Here is a 21,284-nt window from a genome sequence, read left to right as displayed (position 1 = left end):
TTACCACGAGACTTGCCCCCATCGTTCCAAGTTTATAGCGTTTTGGTAGAATCGGCTAAAAACAGCCAACTTAAGAATGCGTCTACATTCACTTTTTTGCTCCCAAATGAACATCCCATTTCGTTATCATGTTAAACATATCCCAGATCCATTTTACACCGGATTTATCCTTTAATTTTTTTTCTTTTTTTAAAAAGTTCAAAGTAAGCCTGGTTGAAGTTCTTTGACTTACTATAAATGTACATTGCCCTTTGAACTCTTCGCCTTTGTACCACAATTTCTGATTACGTTTAGTTATTTATTTTCAAATAATAAAGTGGTTTTCCGTGTCTGATATCCTGCTTATTTTTTGTTTATTTCACTTTGTGGTCATCCAGTGTTACTGATTAGTTTTGCAAAACTTTTTTTCTATTTTGTACTGTTACTAGTCTGTAGACTACTGTTCTCAACTGTTTTCACTTTAATTTGACAGTCCTAAGACCTGTCTACCAATGCTTAATTGAATATCGACTGATAGTTTGTTGATCATCAACAGATAGTCAACTATTTTCTCTGTTTTGCTCTGTTAATAGCTTGTAGACACTAAACTGTTTTCACATTAATTTGACAGTCCTAAGACCTGTCTACTAATGCTTAATTGAATATCGACTGATAGTTTGTTGATCATCAACAGATAGTCAACTATTTTCTCTGTTTTGCTCTGTTAATAGCTTGTAGACACTAAACTGTTTTCACTTTAATTTGACAGTCCTAAGACCTGTCTACTAATGCTTAATTGAATATCAACTGATAGTTTGTTGAGAATCAACTGATAGTCAACTATTTTCTCTGTTTTGCTCTGTTAATAGCTTGTAGACACTAAACTGTTTTCACTTTAATTTGACAGTCCTAAGACCTGTCTACTAATGCTTAATTGAATATCGACTGATAGTTTGTTGATAATCAACTGATAGTCAACTATTTTCTCTGTTTTGCTCTGTTAATAGTGTGTAGACACTAAACTGTTTTCACTTTAATTTGACAGTCCTAAGACCTCTCTACTAATGCTTAATTGAATATCGACTGATAGTTAGTTGAGAATCAACTATTTTCTCTGTTTTGCTCTGTTAATAGTTTGCACACACTAAACTGTTTTCACTTTAATTTGACAGTCCTAAGACCTGTCTACTAATGCTTAATTGAATATCGACTGATAGTTTGTTGAGAATCAACTGATAGTCAACTATTTTCTCTGTTTTGCTCTGTTAATAGTGTGTAGACACTAAACTGTTTTCACTTTAATTTGACAGTCCTAAGACCTCTCTACTAATGCTTAGTTGAATATTGACTGATAGTTTGTCGACAGTCATATGACAATGAACAGGTTGTCACCTACACAGGGTGCCTATTGATTGATAAAATATTCTCATCTTTATTTTGCAATGAACATATATGATCAACAGAGGGTTGAATGTTCATTCATTAGATGTGTTTCTTGTGAGTGGAGGAAAGTTGATCCAAATGAAACGTAAGTTGAGAATTGGTTAATAACAGCAGTTGATAGTCAACTTACTAGAAGTTGACACTCAACTGATAGTTATATATTTGTAAAGAACATGTAGTAAAAGCACAATGTCTGTTGCAGACTGTTTTTGTAAAAATAAATGAACAAAATAAAAATATACTATAGTTAACTAACACTTAGTTGAATGCATGTTACATATTTGTTGACAAGCTCTGTAGAGTATCAACTAACTCACTGTTGAATATCAACTAAACACCAGCTAATAGTGCAACGTGTAGTTAACTTAGTTAGTTGAATGCTTGTTTCTTATCTGTTGAAAGCTTTGTTGATTATCAACTAACCATCTACTAATAATGCAACTAATAGTTAACTGACAGTTAGTTGAATGCATGCTACGTGTACAAAACAACCTCTACTAATAGCGCAACTTATAGTTAACAGACAGTTAGTTGAATCCATGTTTCTTATCTGTTGAACAAGCTCTGTCAAATATCAACTAACCATCTACTAATAGTGCAACTTATAGTTAACTTACAGTTAGTTGAATACATGTTGCTTATCAGTTGAGATAGTTCGGTTGAATGTCAACTCATTCACTGTTGACATGCAACTGAATATCTACTGATGGCTTGTTGAGTGTCAACAGTGGACTATCAAACTAAAGTGTTACCGAACACACAAACAATAAAGAACCCAAACCCGTTAACCCCACTTAACCTAATAACACAACAAGTTATACAAAGACAATAAAACCCCTTTTCCCCAAACATTATGAATGTTTGGGAAAAAAAATCCTACTTTCTTCTGAGGCACACTTGGTGAGTGGGGCTTCAGTTTGTAATGTAAACTAGATTTATTTTAACACATTTATATATATATAAATGTTTCACCCTACTCTCGGCCCAAAAATGGCTCTACCACTACATTAAAAAAATATTGATATTGTCACAAACTGGCTCAGCATATGTGACAAGGAGGGGAGACAAGTCAGGTTGAAAGTGATAAATGAAAAGGTTTTATTATAACTTAAACAATCATATTTACCAATAGCATGAGGTGTGGAGAGTAGTGGCATCAGTGGTGAATGTAGTGCATGGATGAGTGTGATGTGTGTGCTGCTGTTGAGTGTAAAAGGAAGCCATCAAAAAGAACCAAGAACCAACAACCTGTAGCAGCGTGGAGCCTAGGAGAGAGAGAGAGACAATGAGACCAGGCTGGCTTATATCACCTTGGGTAGAGGCCTAGCAAGGTGTGAGCAACTTGCCCTAACGACCCTCCCTTTCAGCCAACTCCTGCAGGAAGTAATCAGCTGCCGAAAGGGAGGGGTCGTAACAATATATAGAAAGAGTACACAAAAATTCAAGTAAAGGACGGTGTACATCAGTAATAACAGGTTTTGCAGTCATATAGATATTCAGAGCTCTGAGAGAAGATGGGAAACATGATGCATAAGGGCACTTTTCCATCAACTTAATAAAAAGAGTTTGAGGTTACAAATTATAATTACATTTGACAAAGTACTCATTCTTAACAGACAATTCAATTAAACATTGAGTAAAGTCACCCTAGACCCCTGAATCAAATTTGTTACCATCGTCCCCCGTAACCAGGACACCAGGGTTCCCTTTTCCAGCATTTCTTTTCCTCCGCTTACTGATATGCTTAAGTTCAGCGGGTTGTCTCGTCTGATCTGAGGTCGTATTTGAGATTGGTTGTGGTGTGGCCTTCCTTCCCAGAGAGTTAACAAGTGTCTGCTGAAATAAATTTGAAATGATTTACACTTTGTTAGTGATTCAGCCTAAGTAATACAGCTACAGTAGTTATATCAAGGTCAACACTTATGATTTGTTCAAACCGAAGAAAACTGCATGACAGTACAGACTCTCCACCTTGAAAGATTTACTCAGCATAGGATATTGATTGTACAGGTAGTTTCCAGGCGACGTCACCTTTTAGCATCGGCTCAGCTCGCTTGGAACCTAGAGCGAGGCGGTACTAAAAAAAGCAGCCACTTCAGGTACCAGATACCATGTTTTCACGGTGGAAACGCAAAAAATGCGAGCTGAGTCGAGTCGAGTCGAGCTGGTACCATGCAGTGGAATAGCGGCGTAACCGTTCAGTAGTTCAGTTCAGTTCTATATATTTATTATTCGTGTTGTGTTTCAGTTCTATATATTTATTCATGTTATGTTTAAGTTCTTCATATTTATTCATGTTCCGTGTTTTTGTTATATATATTTATTCATGTTTTGTTTTAGTTATATATATTTATTCATGTTGTGTTTTAGTTCTATATATTTATTCATGTTCCATGTTTGAAACGTTTCAATAAAAAAACATTTGGAAACTGGTCGTTGTTTGTCCATTTTTATGGGGTCAGAACAGTCTCATTAATAATGAATGCACAGAGAAGGATTAACAAATGTATTTTGTAATTTTTATATAAATTACTCTCTTCTCACAAATACATTTCAATGCACACACAAATGGATATCGGCAGGTATAACTGTAAAATAAATCCATAGGCAAAAGTAAGTTTCACACACACATTTCTGATCCACACACAAATGTGTCTTGTTTTGAATAAAAGTGATATAAATCCATACATTTATGAATTAAAAAGATTCATGAATAAACTTATGTTTCCGAAAGTGTCTGAAATTGTACTTATCCAATTTCGAGATCTTTTTGTCAGTCTTAACGACCCTGTCTGTCATTCACAAAAAACACTTATTTCGGGAGAGGTAAGCTCATGTGTTGGAGCTTCTCCAAATAAGAGAAAATGCCCCAACCCCCACAGTCTTAGTGACTGACAGTATGACCTAGGGATGGGCATAATTAATCGATGCTTGATAATTGATCGTTAAGAAATGCGTCGATCAATTTATATTGTTATCGATCAAAAGGACGTTGTGTTGCATACTGTGAGTCTTGAAGCATTTAATTGAATATCACTATGTGGGAGAATTACCACCCTGCCGACTGGTGGAAAGTGAATGGAAGAAGGTTCCCCTGGCTGTCAAAGTTAGCGCGACAATACCTCTGCATCCCCGCAACTTCGGTCCCGTCAGAGCGGGTGTTTTCTGCTGCTGGACTGACAGTCACAAGGCTGCGTTCGCGTCTGACCCCCGAGCATGTTAACATGCTTATTTTCCTAAACAAAAATATGTAGGCTGGAGTTACTGTATGCTATGGACAGTAGGGACAGTCACCACCGTATGTGAGTCGCTCTTTTTTTTCTTAATGTGTTGTCTCTCGCTCCGCTTTTCTTTCGGCTTGGTGCCTCTTGGAGTCGTTACATTTTGCCAAAACTGTGATATTTTAGCAACAAGTTCAGCCTTATATATGTTCAATAACGTATTGCTTTTAGATAGACTAGTTCATGCAATTGTTTGTACATGGGTGGCTCATCTTTTTGTTGCAAGCCTTTTCCGCGCGCCGGCTGCAGCCTATAGGCATTATATGTCGGCCTTTTTTCCCCCTTTTTTCAAAACAGTTATACAGTTTAATGCCCACTTTTAGCCTACTGCCTTCGTTTGATTATTGTTGTCCGATAAGTTGGCTACTTATTGTAATTGGAATAGGCTACAGATTTAGTCTTGTTCAATCGTTTCCAAACCTTTAAGAGCGCCTGTAGGCGCATGGTTCAGACTTTACGTTACGAGCGCCGCATAGGCCTATAACCTATAATGCCTGTATTTATTATTTTAAAACTGTTAAACAGTTGCAGATCTTCAAGTTAACTGTATTGTATTAATGTTGGCCCATACATTATTGTTGGAATAAAGATTTCATTGATAAAAACATGCTGCATTTTGTATTTTCTACCAACAGGAATTTCAATATAGCCTATAGAAAAAAGTTAATGATTAATCGATAATTGATCGATAACTCTAGCGATGCTCGATCAAGGAAATTTCTTCAAATGCCCATCCCTAGTATGACCAGACCAGCCCTCACAGCTGACCCTTTGAAATGGAGAAGGATAGCGCCCAGCAATTAGGCCACAGAAGACTGCCTGATCAGATCAGACCAGGCCTCACATATGAACCAAGTAATGCACAATGTTATATGCTGCTGATACAGGCCAGACTCAAGCAACAGCAACATAGTGCAGCAGAGAGAGAGAGAGAGAGAGAGAGAGAGAGAGAGAGATTCACTGCTCTCTATTGAGGGTCACAATAGAGAGCAGTGAATCTAAATGTTTAAATGTGATCGATAGTGTTTAAATATGGTCGATAGTGTTTAAATGTTCTTTTCCCTCACTCTCCACCTCATCCCTAACTCTCCACCTCAAGCTGATGTGTAGTGAGCGTTCTGGCGCAGTTTGGCTGCCGTGCATCACCCAAGTGGGTGCTACATATTGGTGGTGGTTAGTGAGGTCCCCCCTTCACTTTAGGCGTCTTTGAGTGCTTAGGCGTCACCCGTACACCTATGCTGTGGACAAAATCTGTTGAACAATAACGGTGTGTCAGCTTCCTAGTTGGTGAGGATTAATTAATTATTACAAATATACAAGTTAATGTATATTTGTGTGCCATGGCTTCAGACTAACCTCGTAGAGTTTACTTCTTTGTGTTTGAATTACCGGCAGCCACAGATGCAACATAGCAGCGTGTGAAAACCGCATTCCAATGTCCATATATGGAGTCAAGGTCGCAACCAATTCAACTGAGCGATCCCTCCCGAAGTGGTACAGCCCAAGTCAGCCTTGTGCGATCGGTAAGAAAGACGTAACAGCTTATAACAACATTGATCTCTCATGCAGGCAATAAGATAGTGACACACTGTTACGGTGTCCAACAAACGTAAAATCAGCAGCCTTTGGACTGCCAAACATAAAGGCAGAAGATTCTTGGGGAAAACAAAGTTTTATGGTTGACCACATGACGAATGTCATCGTCTTTCTTTTACTTCTCAAACTACGTTACAATTGAATGTTCATCAGCCCGAGCCACAATGTTTTGGCCAAACAAACGAAACGAAGTGCTCCGTCTCCCCGGGAACATATATTGATTGAGTCTACATGGTTTTCATTCGCAAAATGGCGCTGCTACTGCTGCTAGCTTACATAAGTTACGAATTGATCAAGAGTCAAATGTAAGTGAACAATGCAGGACTTGAATTCTTTACAGTTCATGATTAGCCTGTTATTACGTGTGCTCTCCATTTCAAAAACTCAATCATTACAGTGTCATTAATATGCTGTCCTTTTTTCTCTTGCTGTTTGTTTTTTCTAACCCTCAGCCACCGGCCCTCAAGCTCAGATCCACCAATAGTGCAAGAATACGATGTTCCAGTGTTTGCTAAAGGCAAAGAGGAGGAGGAGGAGGAGGAGGAGGAGACACCAGGGATGTGGTGAGTGGGATGGATTAGTTCATCAAACATGTGCATAGCACACACGCACACGTATATGTCCACACACACACACACACACGCATATATAAAACAATATAAAACATTTAAGAAGGAATGCAAATGAGGCATTATCAATTATAATACAAACATAATTAAAACACATACAAGCTTCGGGTCCAATGTTTCCAGAACTAGGATGGGTATATCTTGTGTCACTCTGAGAGTTGTTAATGTTTGTTTTACACACATCGGCCTCAGGTGTTGTCGTCCCTCCTCCAAGCTTGGGGGGAGATGGGCCTCCCCGGGTCCCCAAGCTTGACGGACATCCGTTCAGCCGTGGCCACATACGTGAGTATCAAAAACACATGATAAGGAATTGGTCAATTTGGTGCATTTTGCTTCCGTTACACACATTCAATGCAAACACATTCTTGTTTGTAAATGCCCCTCTTTTTCTTTGTTTGTAGAACTTCGACTCAGAGATTGGCAGGAGGGACCATCGCAATACGACCGCGGCAGCGACTACCAGTGCATCGCCGAGAACAGCGCCGGCTCCGCGCAGGCCAGCGCCCGCCTCACCGTGCTGTGGGCCGACGGGCTCCCCGGGGCCCCCACAATGGTGCGGGCCTAGGCGTTGTCGCCCGGCGCCATCCAGGTGTCCTGGAAGGAACCGGAGCAGAACACACAGGACATCATCGGCTACGTGCTGCACATCCGGCGGTCCTCAGGTCAGGGCCACACACACGCACATGTGCATACACACACACACACCAAACACTCTCTCTCTCCCTCTCTGTATTAAGTCACTGACAGGCCCAGACACCTCCCCAGGTAGGCCTCATAAGCCTCCCAGCACTGCCCAGCACTAACACTAATGTGCATAGCATACACACACACACCCAACACTCTCTCTCCCTCCCCCTCTCTCTCCCCCCCCTCTCTCTCTCTCTCTCTCTCTGTATTAAGTCACTGACAGGCCCAGAGGCACAGACACCTCCCCAGGTAGGCCTCATAAGCCTGCTCTCTGTTAAAGGTCACTGAGGGTCACACAGACACACACAGAGCACCAAACACTGCCCTGTGTATTGTATTAAGTCACTGACAGGCCCAGAGGCACAGACACCTCCCCAGGTAGGCCTCATAAGCCTGCTCTCTGTTAAAGGTCACTGAGGGTCCCACAGACACACACAGAGCTCCCAGCACTGCCCAGCACTAACACTAATGTGCATAGCATACACACACACACACACACCAAACACTCTCTCTCTCCCCCCCCCCCCTCCCCCCCCTCTCTCCCCCCCCCCTCCCCCTCTTTTTCTTTGTTTGTAGAACTTCGACTCAGAGATCCGCAGGAGGGACCTAACCGTTTTTAGTCATTCACAGCGTGGTCTTACCTTCACAATGAAAAATTAACAACACAAATGAAAAGATTATCCATGGAATAGTCCCTTCCATTTCGGTGGAAAACTTTCCAATTCTTCTGTAAAATATTAGCTGTGATACATCCTTTTAGAAGTTCACGTGAATTTTGTACCGGTCAATCCAGAGGTCCAGAACTGCTCCTCCTCAGAGACTGTCTCTTCAGGTGAGTAGACTCTCACCTGGCCGGACTTCTCTCTCCTCATGAAGGCTGGAGCCACAAAGGACAGGCCAGTATTTAGTCTTAGATGGCAATTAAAGTGGCACAGATACACTGATTGAAAAAGTACATCTTCCTCGGCTCTGTGACGAGGAAGATGATAAGAAGATAAGCCCTACTTCTCCTCAGAGTCTGTCTCTTCAGGTGCTCTCAATATCCTTAATTGGCCTGGGCCGGGTTGCCACAACGGACACAAGGCTTTCTTTGTTTTGCGGGCATTTATAGATCCGGTTGAATCTGCGTTGTGTTTGCCTGCAGTCAAAGTGTTCATTTTGTTTTGCTAAATCCAGATTTTGATTAATGATGTATCCACGTTGGTCGATTCTCCCCTCAAGACAATACGGAGTCAGTTGTTTACAAAGAAAAAAGGTTGATTTAACTGCCAGCGAGTTAAACAGTAGTTGACTTTACCTTTAACTGCAACTAAACATCTCCCTAATCAAACCATCACATCTTCATCCGTCCTATCCTACTGTCGCTAACATCTAAATCACAACATAAAAACATGTGCAATTCAACAGAGCAAGGTAAAAGTACTCTTTTTTATCTTTAGCAAACACTGGAACATCATCGTCATCAACAACATCAACCCGCATCATCATCACCTTGATGCGGGTCCTCTCCATATCGTAGCCTGGGAAACACTTGGTCGCGTTGAGCTGTTTGTAGCCGATGATGTCCTGTGTGTTCTGCTTCGATGCACTGGTGGTCGCACCCGCGGTCGTATTGCGATGGTCGGCCGTGATCTTTGTTCTCTGGGTGACCAGATTACATTTGAAACACGTGCAAGGGTCCCATTGAGCTGTTCTCGGCGATGGGGTTAGGGTTAGGGTTATATTCATCTTTTGATTTCCCTAAAATTGGCATTGGACATGATGATAATCTATTGCCGTACGGGGAAGGTTCGGGACTCAAAGAGAAATGGTTCTTCTTTTCAGTTTGTATTCAAGTTTATTTTTCCTTTTTTTTTAATGTTTGTTTACACAACCTCGTCTATTGGTAAGGTGCATGCCCCGTGATCGTGAGTTTGAGTCCGAGACAAAAAACAATCTGTGGTTTCTTGGGAGTATTTTGTAGTTGAAAGGTGGACAAAGTAGTGTTTTAGTCTCGTATCATTTGTCTTCCTGTGGTGGTTTAGCAGCGGATCCAGACGCTCCCATTGGGATTTGATAAAGTGGTCTTTGCCTTTAGCAAACATGGAAAATAAAGCTATTGATCACATGGATATCGATCAGTAAAGCTGAAAAAAAAAAAAAATCCTACTTTCTTCTGAGGCACACTTGGTGAGTGGGGCTTCAGTTTGTAATGTAAACTAGATTTATTTAAACACATTCACTTCAACAACAAGCAAACAGTTGCCTTCAAACTAACCCAAAAATGTCGATATTTCCCAAAGCAATGTGAAAGGTCTAAACTGTGGCCACTGAACTTCAGTCTTTGTAAAGACTGAAGTTAAAGACTAACTTTAATAAAATTCTGTGCAATTTATGAAATCGTATTATTTTTATTAAAAATATAAACATTTCGGACCAGTTATTTCCAGCGTTTCTTTTCCTCCTCTTACCCATTTAAAGTTTGAGAATAGGTCGGCCTTGGGGCCGAAGTTTTCCTGGTAGTACTGTTCTGGCTCATACGGTCGCTCCTCAAACGCATTCCTTCTTGGGGCCCTTTGACCCTCCACTGCTCCGCCTCGGCTCTCACTGGACATGGGCTCCCGTGTTGGGGGCTTCTTCACCATAGGAGGAGCAGGTTGCTCGTCGACTCCCGCGCGTCTCTCCTTCTGGCCAGGCTTCTCCTGCTTTGCTTTCTTAACGTCTTCCTTCTTTTTCTTTGATTTCTCCAGAGAAAAAGCGTGATTGTGGAGCTATTGACCCGACATCATGTGTGGGTGTAGTTTTCTATAGAAGTTTACATGTCCCTTAACTTAAAGAAAAGAAAAGAAAAAGGAAATGCTTTTGAACAAAGACCGCGGGGCTTTTCCCTCTTCGCTCGCGTTGAGCTGTTCTCGGCGATGCACTGGTGGTCGCACCCGCGGTCGTATTGCGATGGTCGGCCGTGATCTTCGTTCTCTGGGTGACCAGATTACATTTGAAACACGTGCAAGGGTTTAAAATGAGCTTCAGGTGTATCGTGTTGGACTCGTCTATTGGTAAGGTGCATGCCCCGTGGTCGCGTTGAGCTGTTCTCCCCCTCCAGAATCTTGGACTGGTTGAAATCTGTGACCTTAATGAGACAGGGCTTTGCCTGAGAAGCCAATAGATTATTCTCGGGTCTCAGATCTCTGTGGATGATGCCATTCCTGTGGAGGTACTCCACTGCCATCAGCATCTGGTAGAAGTAGAGTTTAGCCACAGCCTCATCCAGGCCTTGTCCCGCCTTCACCCTGTTAAACAGCTCTCCCCCCTCCATCAGCTCCAGGACAATGCAATACGTGTCCTGTCTGGTAGAAGTCCTGTTTTGATCAGACATGGCTGGAGGAGAACCAACCGAGTGTCCAGGTTGGATTTAAAAGTCAGTGCTGATTTAGAATTCTTTTAGAATTTGTTCTGCATTAATCACTGATTATGTCCTGAGCGCATGGTATATGATATCCGTGAAAATGCAAATGCACATCAGGCGCGCAAACATAAAACGTGAAAATGAAATATAAATTAGAAAATTATGCAAACGATTATGAGAACATTGAAAAAAAAAAAGGGTCCCTTTTGTATTACAAAGGCATTCTTACAACATATGCTCACACACTGTTTAAAAAAAATAATTATCAATATACATGGCTTTGGGGGTGGGGGGGGGTAGGGGGACCGGGTCAGGCCACGGTGTCCCTCTTCAGGATCCTCCAGCGGTCCTTCAGCATGACGCCCATGCGGCCGTTGTAGTTGTGGTCCAGCAGCATGCGCTTCCAGTTGCCCTCGCCGTGCTTCCTTCCGCGCTATTTGAGCTTCCCGATGAGCAGTTCATCAGTGTCCATGTGGTCCATGGAGCTCAGCAGGGACCCGGTCGGCCCAAAAAAACAATCTGTGTTTTCTTGGGAGTATTTTGTAGTTGAAAGGTGGACAAAGTAGTGTTTTAGTCTCTAATCATCTGTCTTCCTGTGGTGGTTTAGCAGCGGATCCAGACGCTACATAGATTTGGAATTCAGGATGTCCAGACAGATCACCCCCTGGCTGTTGATGTTGCAGTGGTAGATCCTCGTGCGAAACGTCACCTTTATACTGTGCCTTTTATCAATGTGGAGCAGAGTATTTTCCCCTGAAGGCTCACTTTAATAATGTACAGACATTGTGTATTGAAGTGTTTACAGTTGTCCAATATTGTGACCAAATTACGTCATGCATTATGAATGTACACAATCCCAAATGAAGTGAACTGTTCTATTTCGGCTGTTCAGGCTGTTTAATGTCTACTCAAAACAGGCTTCCCTTCTCAGTTGAGTACTTTTATATGCTATTATATAATTATATGGGTTTTATATACTATGGGGTGCATCGTTTTAGAGAATGTGTTTCCTGATGAGTTCGGAAATTTGACTTATACTTATATTGTTTACACAACCGATTGCAGACAGATGCATACCAGAGCCACGCCTGGGGGTGAACTTTTTTGTGTCTTTGACACAAAAAAGTTAATATATATAATGCATGTATATACGTATATACATACACATATGTATATACTTATAAACATGTTTCGTTGTTTTTTTTTGAGCTACAGCACCTTTTCCCACGGGGCGACAGTGTCAATATCTCGCACGGCCGTGCCAAAAGAGAAAAATTAAAAAATAAAAACAATATATTGGTCAGGATATTCATCTTTTGATTTCCCTAAAATTGGCATTGGACATGATGATAATCTATTGCCGTACAGGGAAGGTTCGGGACTCAAAGAGAAATGGTTCTTCTTTTCAGTTTGTATTCAAGTTTTTTTTTCCTTTTTTTTTGTTTGTTTACACAACCTCGTCTATTTTTTAGCTCATGCCCCGTGGTCGTGAGTTTGAGTCCGAGACAGTGCGTCAAGTCGGACAACACAAATGACAAGATTATCCATGGAATAGTCCCTTCCATTTCGGTGGAAAACTTTCCAATTCTTCTGTAAAATATTAGCAGTGATACATCCTTTTAGAAGTTCACGTGAATGTAAAAGCTCCAAGGTGGATAGGCAATCTTCATATATTGTACTTCTTTTTTTAGCTCAAAGCCAAAAAACAGGCAAGAAAGCGTAGGTCCAATCCCGTAATATCCTCTGCAGCACTGGGACTTTAGCTACAAAACGATTTATATGGTTTGAGATTTTCTGGATGTGTCGAAACCCGTCAATATAGGGCAGGATCTGCTGAGTGGTCAGGTCCCATTGCGTAGGGGGGGGGGGGGGGGGGGGGGGTAGGGGGACCGGGTCAGGCCACGGTGTCCCTCTTCAGGATCCTCCAGCGGTCTTTCAGCATGACGCCCATGCGGCCGTTGTAGTCGTGGTCCAGCAGCACGCGCTTCCAGCTTCCAGATGCCCTCGCCGTGCTTCCTTCCGCGCTATTTGAGCTTCCCGATGAGCATTTGCTATACAATCTTTCCAGTTGGGTGTTGTGTTTTCTTTGGCTTCGGTCAGCCGGCCTGCAAGTGCTTTTAGGCTGCAAGAGCTCATTCAACAAGCCGACAGCATAACACTGAATGTATCACTGCTAAACTCCAATTCAACGCATAGCAATTTAGAAAACATCCGACTATATTAAATTTAACAAGAAATAGGAAACCACGTAAACCACATCCTGAGCGTTGATGTTCCACACGACCCAAACAAACTATGGCGTAGATAGACTACTGTTTTTCCTTATTAAAGACTGCCGAGGGAAAGTTCTTCTTCTTAGAGAAAAAGCGTGATTGTGGAGCTTTTGACCCGACATCATGTGTGGGTGTAGTTTTCTATAGAAGTTTACATGTCCCTTAACTTATAGAAAAGAAAAAGGAAATGCTTTTGAACAAAGACCGCTGGGCTTTTCCCTCTTCGCTCGCGTTGAGCTGTTCTCGGCGATGCACTGGTGGTCGCACCCGCGGTCGTATTGCGATGGTCGGCCGTGATCTTCGTTCTCTGGGTGACCAGATTACATTTGAAACACGTGCAAGGGTTTAAAATGAGCTTCAGGTGTATCGTGTTGGACTCGTCTATTGGTAAGGTGCATGCCCCGTGGTCGCGTTGACTGGTTGAAATCTGTGACCTTAATGAGACAGGTCTTTGCCTGAGAAGCCAATAGATTATTCTCGGGTTTCAGATCTCTGTGGATGATGCCATTCCTGTGGAGGTACTCCACTGCCATCAGCATCTGGTAGAAGTAGAGTTTAGCCACAGCCTCATCCAGGCCTTGTCCCGCCTTCACCCTGTTAAACAGCTCTCCCCCCTCCATCAGCTCCAGGACAATGTAATAAGTGTCCTCTGTCTGGTAGAAGTCCTCTGTCCTCTGAAAGGTCAAATAAGTTAATAGAATTAACTTATTTGAGTTAATAGAATTGCTCAAAATATAATAAGTTAATAGAATTGCTCAAAATATAACCGTTCATAAAGCCCTTTCAATAACCCAAAACAAATAAGGTTACAACGGGAATCCCGTGGAGAAATGAATAGCCATAAGTGTAATACTAATATTCATCCAATGATTGACAGATCCCCGTAGCCTTCCGAAGCAGCCTTCTTGGCTTTAGGGGCAGCAGCCTTCGCCGCTGGCTTCACAGAAATCAGCCTTCCCCGCTGACTGCAATGGCTTCACAGAAATCTTCATAGTACTTTAAATCTTCTTGACACTTGCATACCATAACACATTGAGTTATATTTTTTTGTCAAATAGATTCTTATAAATTCTCTTTTGTACAGTTGGTCAACATAATGAAAGACTTAAGGAATGAACTTCGCATCCTTGCTGTGGTACCGTTTGTCTTTCTCAAATCTCTTACTCACACTTTAGGCGATGAACGGCACATTTCCTCATCTCTGCCTGACACAACTTCTCTGGGTAACAGGGCTTGAGAACAATTGTAACCTATGTCTAGCGGGAACACAGTACGCAGTCTGACTGGAAAGTCCTCCCGAGGAATGAATTAAAAGTAAAAACAAAACGAGGCTGAATCCTGTTGTCTACTCTGAGGAATGGAACGAATAACACTGATTCAAAAGAGCGGCTTTCTTGGCGGTAGCACGGGGACTGCTGCTGTGCGTCTTCACCGACCTCCAGAAACTTTGGAGTAACTTTCTCAGCACTTGTTAACTCTCTGGCCTGAAAAAATAAAACAACTCTGAACTTCATTATTTTAACAAGCAGGTGCCATACCCTTTTTTTTTTTTAAAACAGAAATATCCAAATAAAAAAAGGAACAAAGATTGTTTTGGAGGTTGAAGTTTACATGAGTAGAAGTGGCCAGAGAGTTAACAAGTGTCTGCTGAAATATGTTTTAAATGATTTACACTTTGTTAGTGATTCAGCCTAAGTTTTACGGCTACAGTAGTTATATCAAGGTCAAATAACACTTATGATTTGTTCAAACCGAAGAAAACTGCATGACAGTACAGACTCTCCACCTTGAAAGATTTACTCAGTATAGGATAGGATATATTTATTTGTCATTGGACAGAAGTACAACGAAATTCAGTGCACTCACGTACTGGTCTCATTTAAAAAGGTAACATAATCAATAATAAATAAAGAAAATACGTTCAACATTTCGTTCACTCACTACATTCATGTCGTCACACACTATACCGTTAACTTAGTGCCATTGTATGCCTAAAAAATAGTAAAAGAAAATAGTATGCCTTAAAATAGTGGTACAAATATGTAAAGTGCTGAGCATTGCATTACATGTGGACGTCATGGATTAATACTGTCGGAACTAGTGGATTTATTTTCAAGTCAGAGTTAAGTATGGTGACTGCTTTGGGATAGAAACTGTTTATGAATCTTGTGGTGCGTGTTCTGATGGACCTGTAACGTTTCCCTGAGGGCAGCAGTTCAAACAGATAGTTGGCAGGGTGGTATGAGTCTTTCATAACGTTGTGTGTCTTCTGCAAGCATCGGGAGTTGAAGATGGTGTCCATGGTAGGTAGCTGTTGGTTGATGATGTTTTGGGCGGTTTTAATAATCCTCTGCAGTGACTTTCTGTCTGCAGCAGAACTGGTACCGTACCAGGGCAGGATTCCATAGGCGAGCACACTCTCGATGGAGCAGCGATAGAAGGACCTTAGGTGCTGTTGTGAGAGATTGACTTTCCTGAGTGTGTGGAGAAAGTATAGCCACTGCTGTGCTTTCTTAACTATTGCTGTTGTGTTTATTGCCCATGATAAGTTCTCTGAGATGTGTATGCCCAAGAATTTGAAGCTGGACACCCTCTCCACCGTCTCCCCGTTGATGTGTAGTGGTGTGTGTGCCCTGCTTCTTCCTGTAATCAATGATCAGTTCTTTTGTTTTTTTTGATGTTGAGGCTCAGGTTGTTCTCTGAGCACCACTCTGTCAGCCTTTGAACCTCCTCTCTGTAATTGGCCTCATCACCTTTGGTGATCAGACCCACCACAGTTGTGTCATCTGCCAATTTCACTATGGTGTTGGTAGTGTGAGATGGGGCACAGTCATGTGTGTACAAGGAGTAGAGTAAAGGGCTCAGTACACAACCCTGTGGGGCCCCTGTGCTGAGTGACACAGTGGGCGAAAGGTGCGTGCCCATTCTGCAATATAGGATATTGATTGTACAGGTAGTTTCCAGGCGACGTCACCTTTTAGCATCGGCTCAGCTCGCTTGGAACCTAGAGCGAGGCGGTACTAAAAAAAAGCAGCCACTTCAGGTACCAGATACCATGTTTTCACGGTGGAAACGCAAAAAAATTCTCCTCGTTCGGTTGGTGTTAAAATGGGATAGATTTTTCCTTAGTGCTCCTCGGTTGGTTTTAGGATAGGATAAATTTCTCGTTGTTTTCGGTTGGTGTTAAGATGGGAGCGATTTTTCTTTAGTGCTCCTCGGTTAGTTTTAAGATAGGATAGATTTCTCGTTGTTCGTTTGGTGTCAAGATGGGAAAGATTTTCTCGTTAGTGCTCCTCATTTGGTGCTTCATAAGGCTAAAGATTAAGGTTAGGGGTCGGGATAGCCAGTCGGGTTAAGGTTAGGGAATAAGGCTAAAGGTTAAGGTTAGGATTTAGATAAGTGGTAGGGATAGCCACTCGGGTTAAGGTTAGGGAATAAGGCTAAAGGTTAAGGTTAGGATTTAGATAAGTGGTAGGGATAGCCACTCGGGTTAAGGTTAGGTAATAAGGCTAAAGGTTAAGGATTTAGATAAGTGGTGGGGATAGCCACTCGGGTTAAGGTTAGGGAATAAGGCTAAAGGTTTAGGTAAGGATTTAGATAAGTGGTAGGGATAGCCACTCGGGTTAAGGTTAGGGAATAAGGCTAAAGGTTAAGGTTAGGATTTAGATAAGTGGTAGGGATAGCCACTCGGGTTAAGGTTAGGTAATAAGGCTAAAGGTTAAGGATTTAGATAAGTGGTGGGGATAGCCACTCGGGTTAAGGTTAGGGAATAAAGCTAAGGGTTAAGGTTAGGATTTAGATTTAGATAAGTGGTAGGGATAAAGTCTAAAGAAAATAGTTCCATACACTGCATAACCCCAGGAAATGTTAAAACAATTACAAAATAACCTGCACCTCATACATAGCATAGCATCAGGTAATTTAATATTGTTTAGTTATAAATAAAGCAAGAATTTGCTTTATTTAAATCTTTATCAAATTTGTTTCTTTTAAATATCCAAATACGTGCCTATAGCATCTATCTCCTGACATTTATTAATATATTCTCTAACGCATATCTTTCTTTAATTTCTGCCAAATTATCCTGCATTTGTCGTCTCTCTACTTCATACTCTACAGTTTCCTGCTCCTCACAATGATCTCATCTCCCTGTGTCATGTTTTCCAACCATAAACAACGATGCATTTAGCCCTGTATGTCCAAATCTTAACAGTGATATTACGGTTTCTTCCCTTCTGCTCCTTCCTCTTCCCCTGGCCTCTCCTACTTTCCTCTGAATTTTATAAAACCACCTTCCCTTCCTCTCCTCCTCCCACCTCTTCTGCCATTTCTCCTTCATTTACCTTTTAATTATGTTTTTACCCTCCATCTTGCTGATATTTATGCGTAATTCAATTTCTTCACATTTTGTTGCCTCTTTTGCCACCTTATCTACCACCTCATTCCCTCTCACTCCAATATGTGCCAGTACCCACACAAACACCACTGTTATACTCATCATCTCTATTCTATATAAAATCATTTTTATCTCTATTAGAACGTCCGGCCTGCTATCTGACTTACTGCTCTGTAGACTGGTTAGAACTGAACTTGAGTCCGGTGTTCTGCCCTCCAATCTCTCTGTCGACTTTTATAGGGTCAAGTGGGCGTGGCCAACGTGACGTAATGGTTCCTCCCTCCTCGCCTGTTTAATGGTGTTTGATCCCGCTTCCTAGTGGCTATGTCAGGGTTATGCAATTTGTGTGTTAGATCCTGCTTCCTAGTGGCTATGTGGGGGCAGTTTATGTGCTTAAAATCCGTAACAATATCATTCTAAATAAATACAAAATGGTTTTAGGGGTGAGTTTAGGGAATAAAGCCAAAGGTTAGGTTTAGGATTAAAAACTAACTTTTTAAATTTTAAATGTTGAAGGGTTTAGGTTTAGAGAGAGTGAGAAGAGTGGTGGGGGGAAAGGGTGGGGAGTCAGAGGTAAGGAGGTGTGGGATGTCTGTCCCTACATTCTCCCCTGCCTTTCTGGGCATCTCTGATATCCTATTCACATCTCAAACCCAGAGGGCAGAGGGGTGATAGGACGTTGAAGGGTTTAGAGTAAGAGAGGGTGAGAAGAGTGGGGTAAGGGAGAGTGGGGAGTTGTATGGACTAAAATGTCCTGTAGGTTTTTATTACGGCGGTAGGACATTAGTATTTTAAAAGAAGCGAGTGGGGCGGTTTGAGGTATGGCAGAATTAAAATGTTGCTTTATAGCTTGCTTGAGGGGGCCTAGTTGTCGCGAAAATGTAGTAATTAATGGAATTAACTTTTGTTCTGTGTTCTTTTTTTCAGGGAGAACGGGCCGGCCTGGCTGGAAGAGGGCGGTCACTTCCCCTTTAATAGTCAGAAGAAAACGTTTGGAATAGCCGCGAGGTCTAAGGGCCTTGAAAAGGGTCCTGGTGCGGTGCGGTGGAAACGGATTAGTTGGGACTTGATGATGTGAGGGGAAAAACGGTCTGTCTAGTTACTGGACCAGATGAAATGAGACGGAGAGGTAATAAAGTCTGTCGGCACGAGGACCTTGGATTTATTAAGTAAAGTGGCAACGGTTATACAGAGTCATAAAGCGTGAGAGATCGAATATGTCTAAGTCCCTAATCAGCGCTGATGGTTCGTCCAGAGCTTCGCCTCCGTGGAAGGTCTGCTTCAGAAGAAGATGAAGAGTCCCTGTGTGATACAGTCTTAGGGGGTGTTCACACAGGCAGTTTTTTTATATTGAAAAACACCTGACCCGGGTGTTTTTTTACCAACTAAAAAACTGACAGGGTGGTTTTGTCAAGTTTATTCTCGAGCAGAATGTTCTAGAGCCAACGTTGCAAATCAGTTACCGCATCAAAGTGGTTTGACTACGCTACAGTGTCAGTTACAATGTCGAGGATGAGAAAATTAGCCCTTGTTTTGGCGTTAGATGACAACGACAAGGATAACGATGAACCTTCCCGTTTGTGGGTGCATGACATAAACCGGGGACGGCAGCAGTGCGGGGCGTTTCATAGTTTGATTCAGGAGCTACGGTTTCATAATGCACGGTTCAGTGCGTATTTCAGACTCAACAAGAGTCAATTTGAAACCTTGTTGCGCATCGTTGCGCCTTCAGTAATAAGGCAAGACACCCACATGAGGCAAGCCATCAGTCCAGAGGAATGACTCAGCATTTGTTTAAGGTAAAACCGCAAATATATTTATAAAAAGGACTATGAAATCAGACGCATGTCTCGTAGCTTATTTTACTACTACTACTTAAAGCGCTTTGAGTGTGTGAAAAGCGCTATATAAATTGAATCTATCATTATTATGCCTGCAAATGAAATAGAAACTGCTATCTAACTGCTAACGGCCACAATCAAGATCAACAGGTGTATGCGTGCTTGCTCAATTGTTTCAGACTAAACTAAATATCACTCTTTGGGCAGGTATCTGGCAACTGGTGATTCATTCCGGTCCATCGCTTTCGCCTTCAGGATGGGTGCCAGCACGGTGGCAGGCATAGTTCATCAGGTCTGCACAGCTATTTGGGATTGCCTCCTGCCAGATTACATGCCTATTCCAGACAAAGCAGCGTGGAGAAATATAGCCACTGGATTCCAACAGCTGGATTTCCCTAACTGCCTAGGGGCAATGGATGGGAAACACGTAGTAATTGAGGCTCCTCCCTCCAGTGGCACTCTCTATTGCCATCACAAAGGCACTTCTTCCATCGTCCTTCTGGCTGTAGTCGACGCCAGGTACTGTTTCAGGCTTGTTGACATCGGGGCCTATGGAAGAAACAGTGATGGGGGAACCCTATCCTCCTCCGCTTTTGGTACTGCCCTACGGCAGAACACATTGGGTATCCCGGATGACTCCATCCTCCCAGTGGCAGAACATCTTGGCCCGATGCCTCATGTGTTTCTGGCAGACGAAGCCTTCCCCTTGCGCCGTAACATCATGCGCCCATACCCTGGCTACAACACTGGAGAAAAAAAAGTGTTTAACACCCGTCTCTCTCACGTGCGCAGAATGGTCGAGTGTGCGTTTGGCATGCTGGCATCCCAATGGAGAGTGTACCGTCGGGTGCTGTGTGTCTCTCCAGAAGTGGCAGAGAACGTGGTAAAGGCCACCTGCATGCTCCATAACTTTCTGAGGTGGGATGCCAGCACTACAATACCGGCTAGGTCATCTACCGGAACATCCACAGCTGAGCCATCACAAGGTCTCCAGAACGCACCTCGCCTTGGCACCAACAATGCTGGCAGAGATGTTGTGGCAGTGAGGGAGAAGTTTGCTCAGTACTTCATGTCTGAAGCTGGACGAGTTCCCTGGCAGGATAACATCTAGGCACAAACACAAAATGGTTGCACTTTTGCACCAATATATTAACATCAGTGCAGTACAATTTCCAGCTATTCCATTTCATGCATTCATTGCATGTGTATGTATATATATATATGTTTGCATTTATTTATTTATATATATTTATTTTTTTATATTAATCCTCTATACAGTTCTCTACATTTATCTTTTTATTTTACTTGAATCCTGTTTTACTTCTATTATTATCTCTACTTTCTATATTAGCTAAGAGTTTATTGTTTACTGTTTTTGTTTACTTTTTATAGTTAGTTAGTTAAGAGTTTATTGTTTATCATATATTATTATATTATATTTATTATTATAATTATTGTTTACTGTTTACTTTTTGTTTTACTTTTTATAGTTATCTAAGAGTGTATTGTTTATCTTATATTGTATATAATTTAATATTGTGTTGTGTTTCTTCTGTAAACTACTGGACAATCAATTTCCTTGAGGGAGTCATCACAAAAGGATCAATAAAGCCTAATCTAATCTAATCTAATTTCATCACCAGCAAACACCAGATGATGTGGTGAAGTTGAAGTTTTCTCTGAATCTTGGAAGCAGTACCATACCCATGAACGATAAAGCTGACATGAGTTTAAATAAAAAAATTTACACCCAATAGAAATTGTGTGGCTCCTA

General features: G+C 41.8%; 1 protein-coding gene and 1 long non-coding RNA gene across 3 annotated transcripts; one reads left to right on the top strand and one right to left on the bottom strand.

Annotated features, from left to right (window-relative positions):
- Positions 1 to 3,858: 3,858 nt before the first annotated feature.
- Positions 3,859 to 5,523, bottom strand: LOC115529718 (uncharacterized). Its single transcript, XR_003973631.1, has 2 exons — positions 5,450 to 5,523; positions 3,859 to 4,326 (listed from the first exon to the last, which is right to left on the bottom strand). It is a non-coding gene; the product is annotated as an uncharacterized LOC115529718 (long non-coding RNA).
- Positions 5,524 to 6,116: 593 nt separating this feature from the next.
- Positions 6,117 to 18,706, top strand: LOC115529188 (immunoglobulin superfamily DCC subclass member 3-like). 2 transcript variants are annotated; one of them, XM_030337739.1, is made up of 5 exons: positions 6,117 to 6,226; positions 6,752 to 6,862; positions 7,121 to 7,210; positions 7,330 to 7,590; positions 18,597 to 18,706. In XM_030337739.1, exons 2-4 carry the CDS (start codon positions 6,796 to 6,798, stop codon positions 7,491 to 7,493), a joined length of 321 nt encoding a protein of 106 aa, XP_030193599.1. In that variant the 5' UTR covers positions 6,117 to 6,226; positions 6,752 to 6,795; the 3' UTR covers positions 7,494 to 7,590; positions 18,597 to 18,706. The 2 variants fall into 2 exon arrangements, with proteins under 2 accessions (XP_030193599.1, XP_030193598.1); XM_030337738.1 differs by lacking the exons at positions 6,117 to 6,226; positions 6,752 to 6,862 and having other exon boundaries at positions 7,118 to 7,210.
- The last annotated feature ends 2,578 nt before the right edge of the window (positions 18,707 to 21,284 follow it).

The sequence above is a fragment of the Gadus morhua genome, chromosome 17, assembly GCF_902167405.1.
Source record: "Gadus morhua chromosome 17, gadMor3.0, whole genome shotgun sequence".
Lineage (NCBI taxonomy): Eukaryota > Metazoa > Chordata > Actinopteri > Gadiformes > Gadidae > Gadus > Gadus morhua.
This window is presented reverse-complemented; position numbering and strand designations above follow the sequence as displayed.

Excerpts from the sequence above, each read along its gene's own strand:
- LOC115529188 (XM_030337738.1), top strand. The coding sequence starts at position 7,154 with ATGGGCCTCCCCGGGTCCCCAAGCTTGACGGACATCCGTTCAGCCGTG. Across the intron at positions 7,211-7,329 it reads GTTCAGCCGTGGCCACATAC|AACTTCGACTCAGAGATTGG; the intron begins GTGAGTATCAAA and ends CTTTGTTTGTAG. Across the intron at positions 7,591-18,596 it reads GCACATCCGGCGGTCCTCAG|GGAGAACGGGCCGGCCTGGC; the intron begins GTCAGGGCCACA and ends TCTTTTTTTCAG.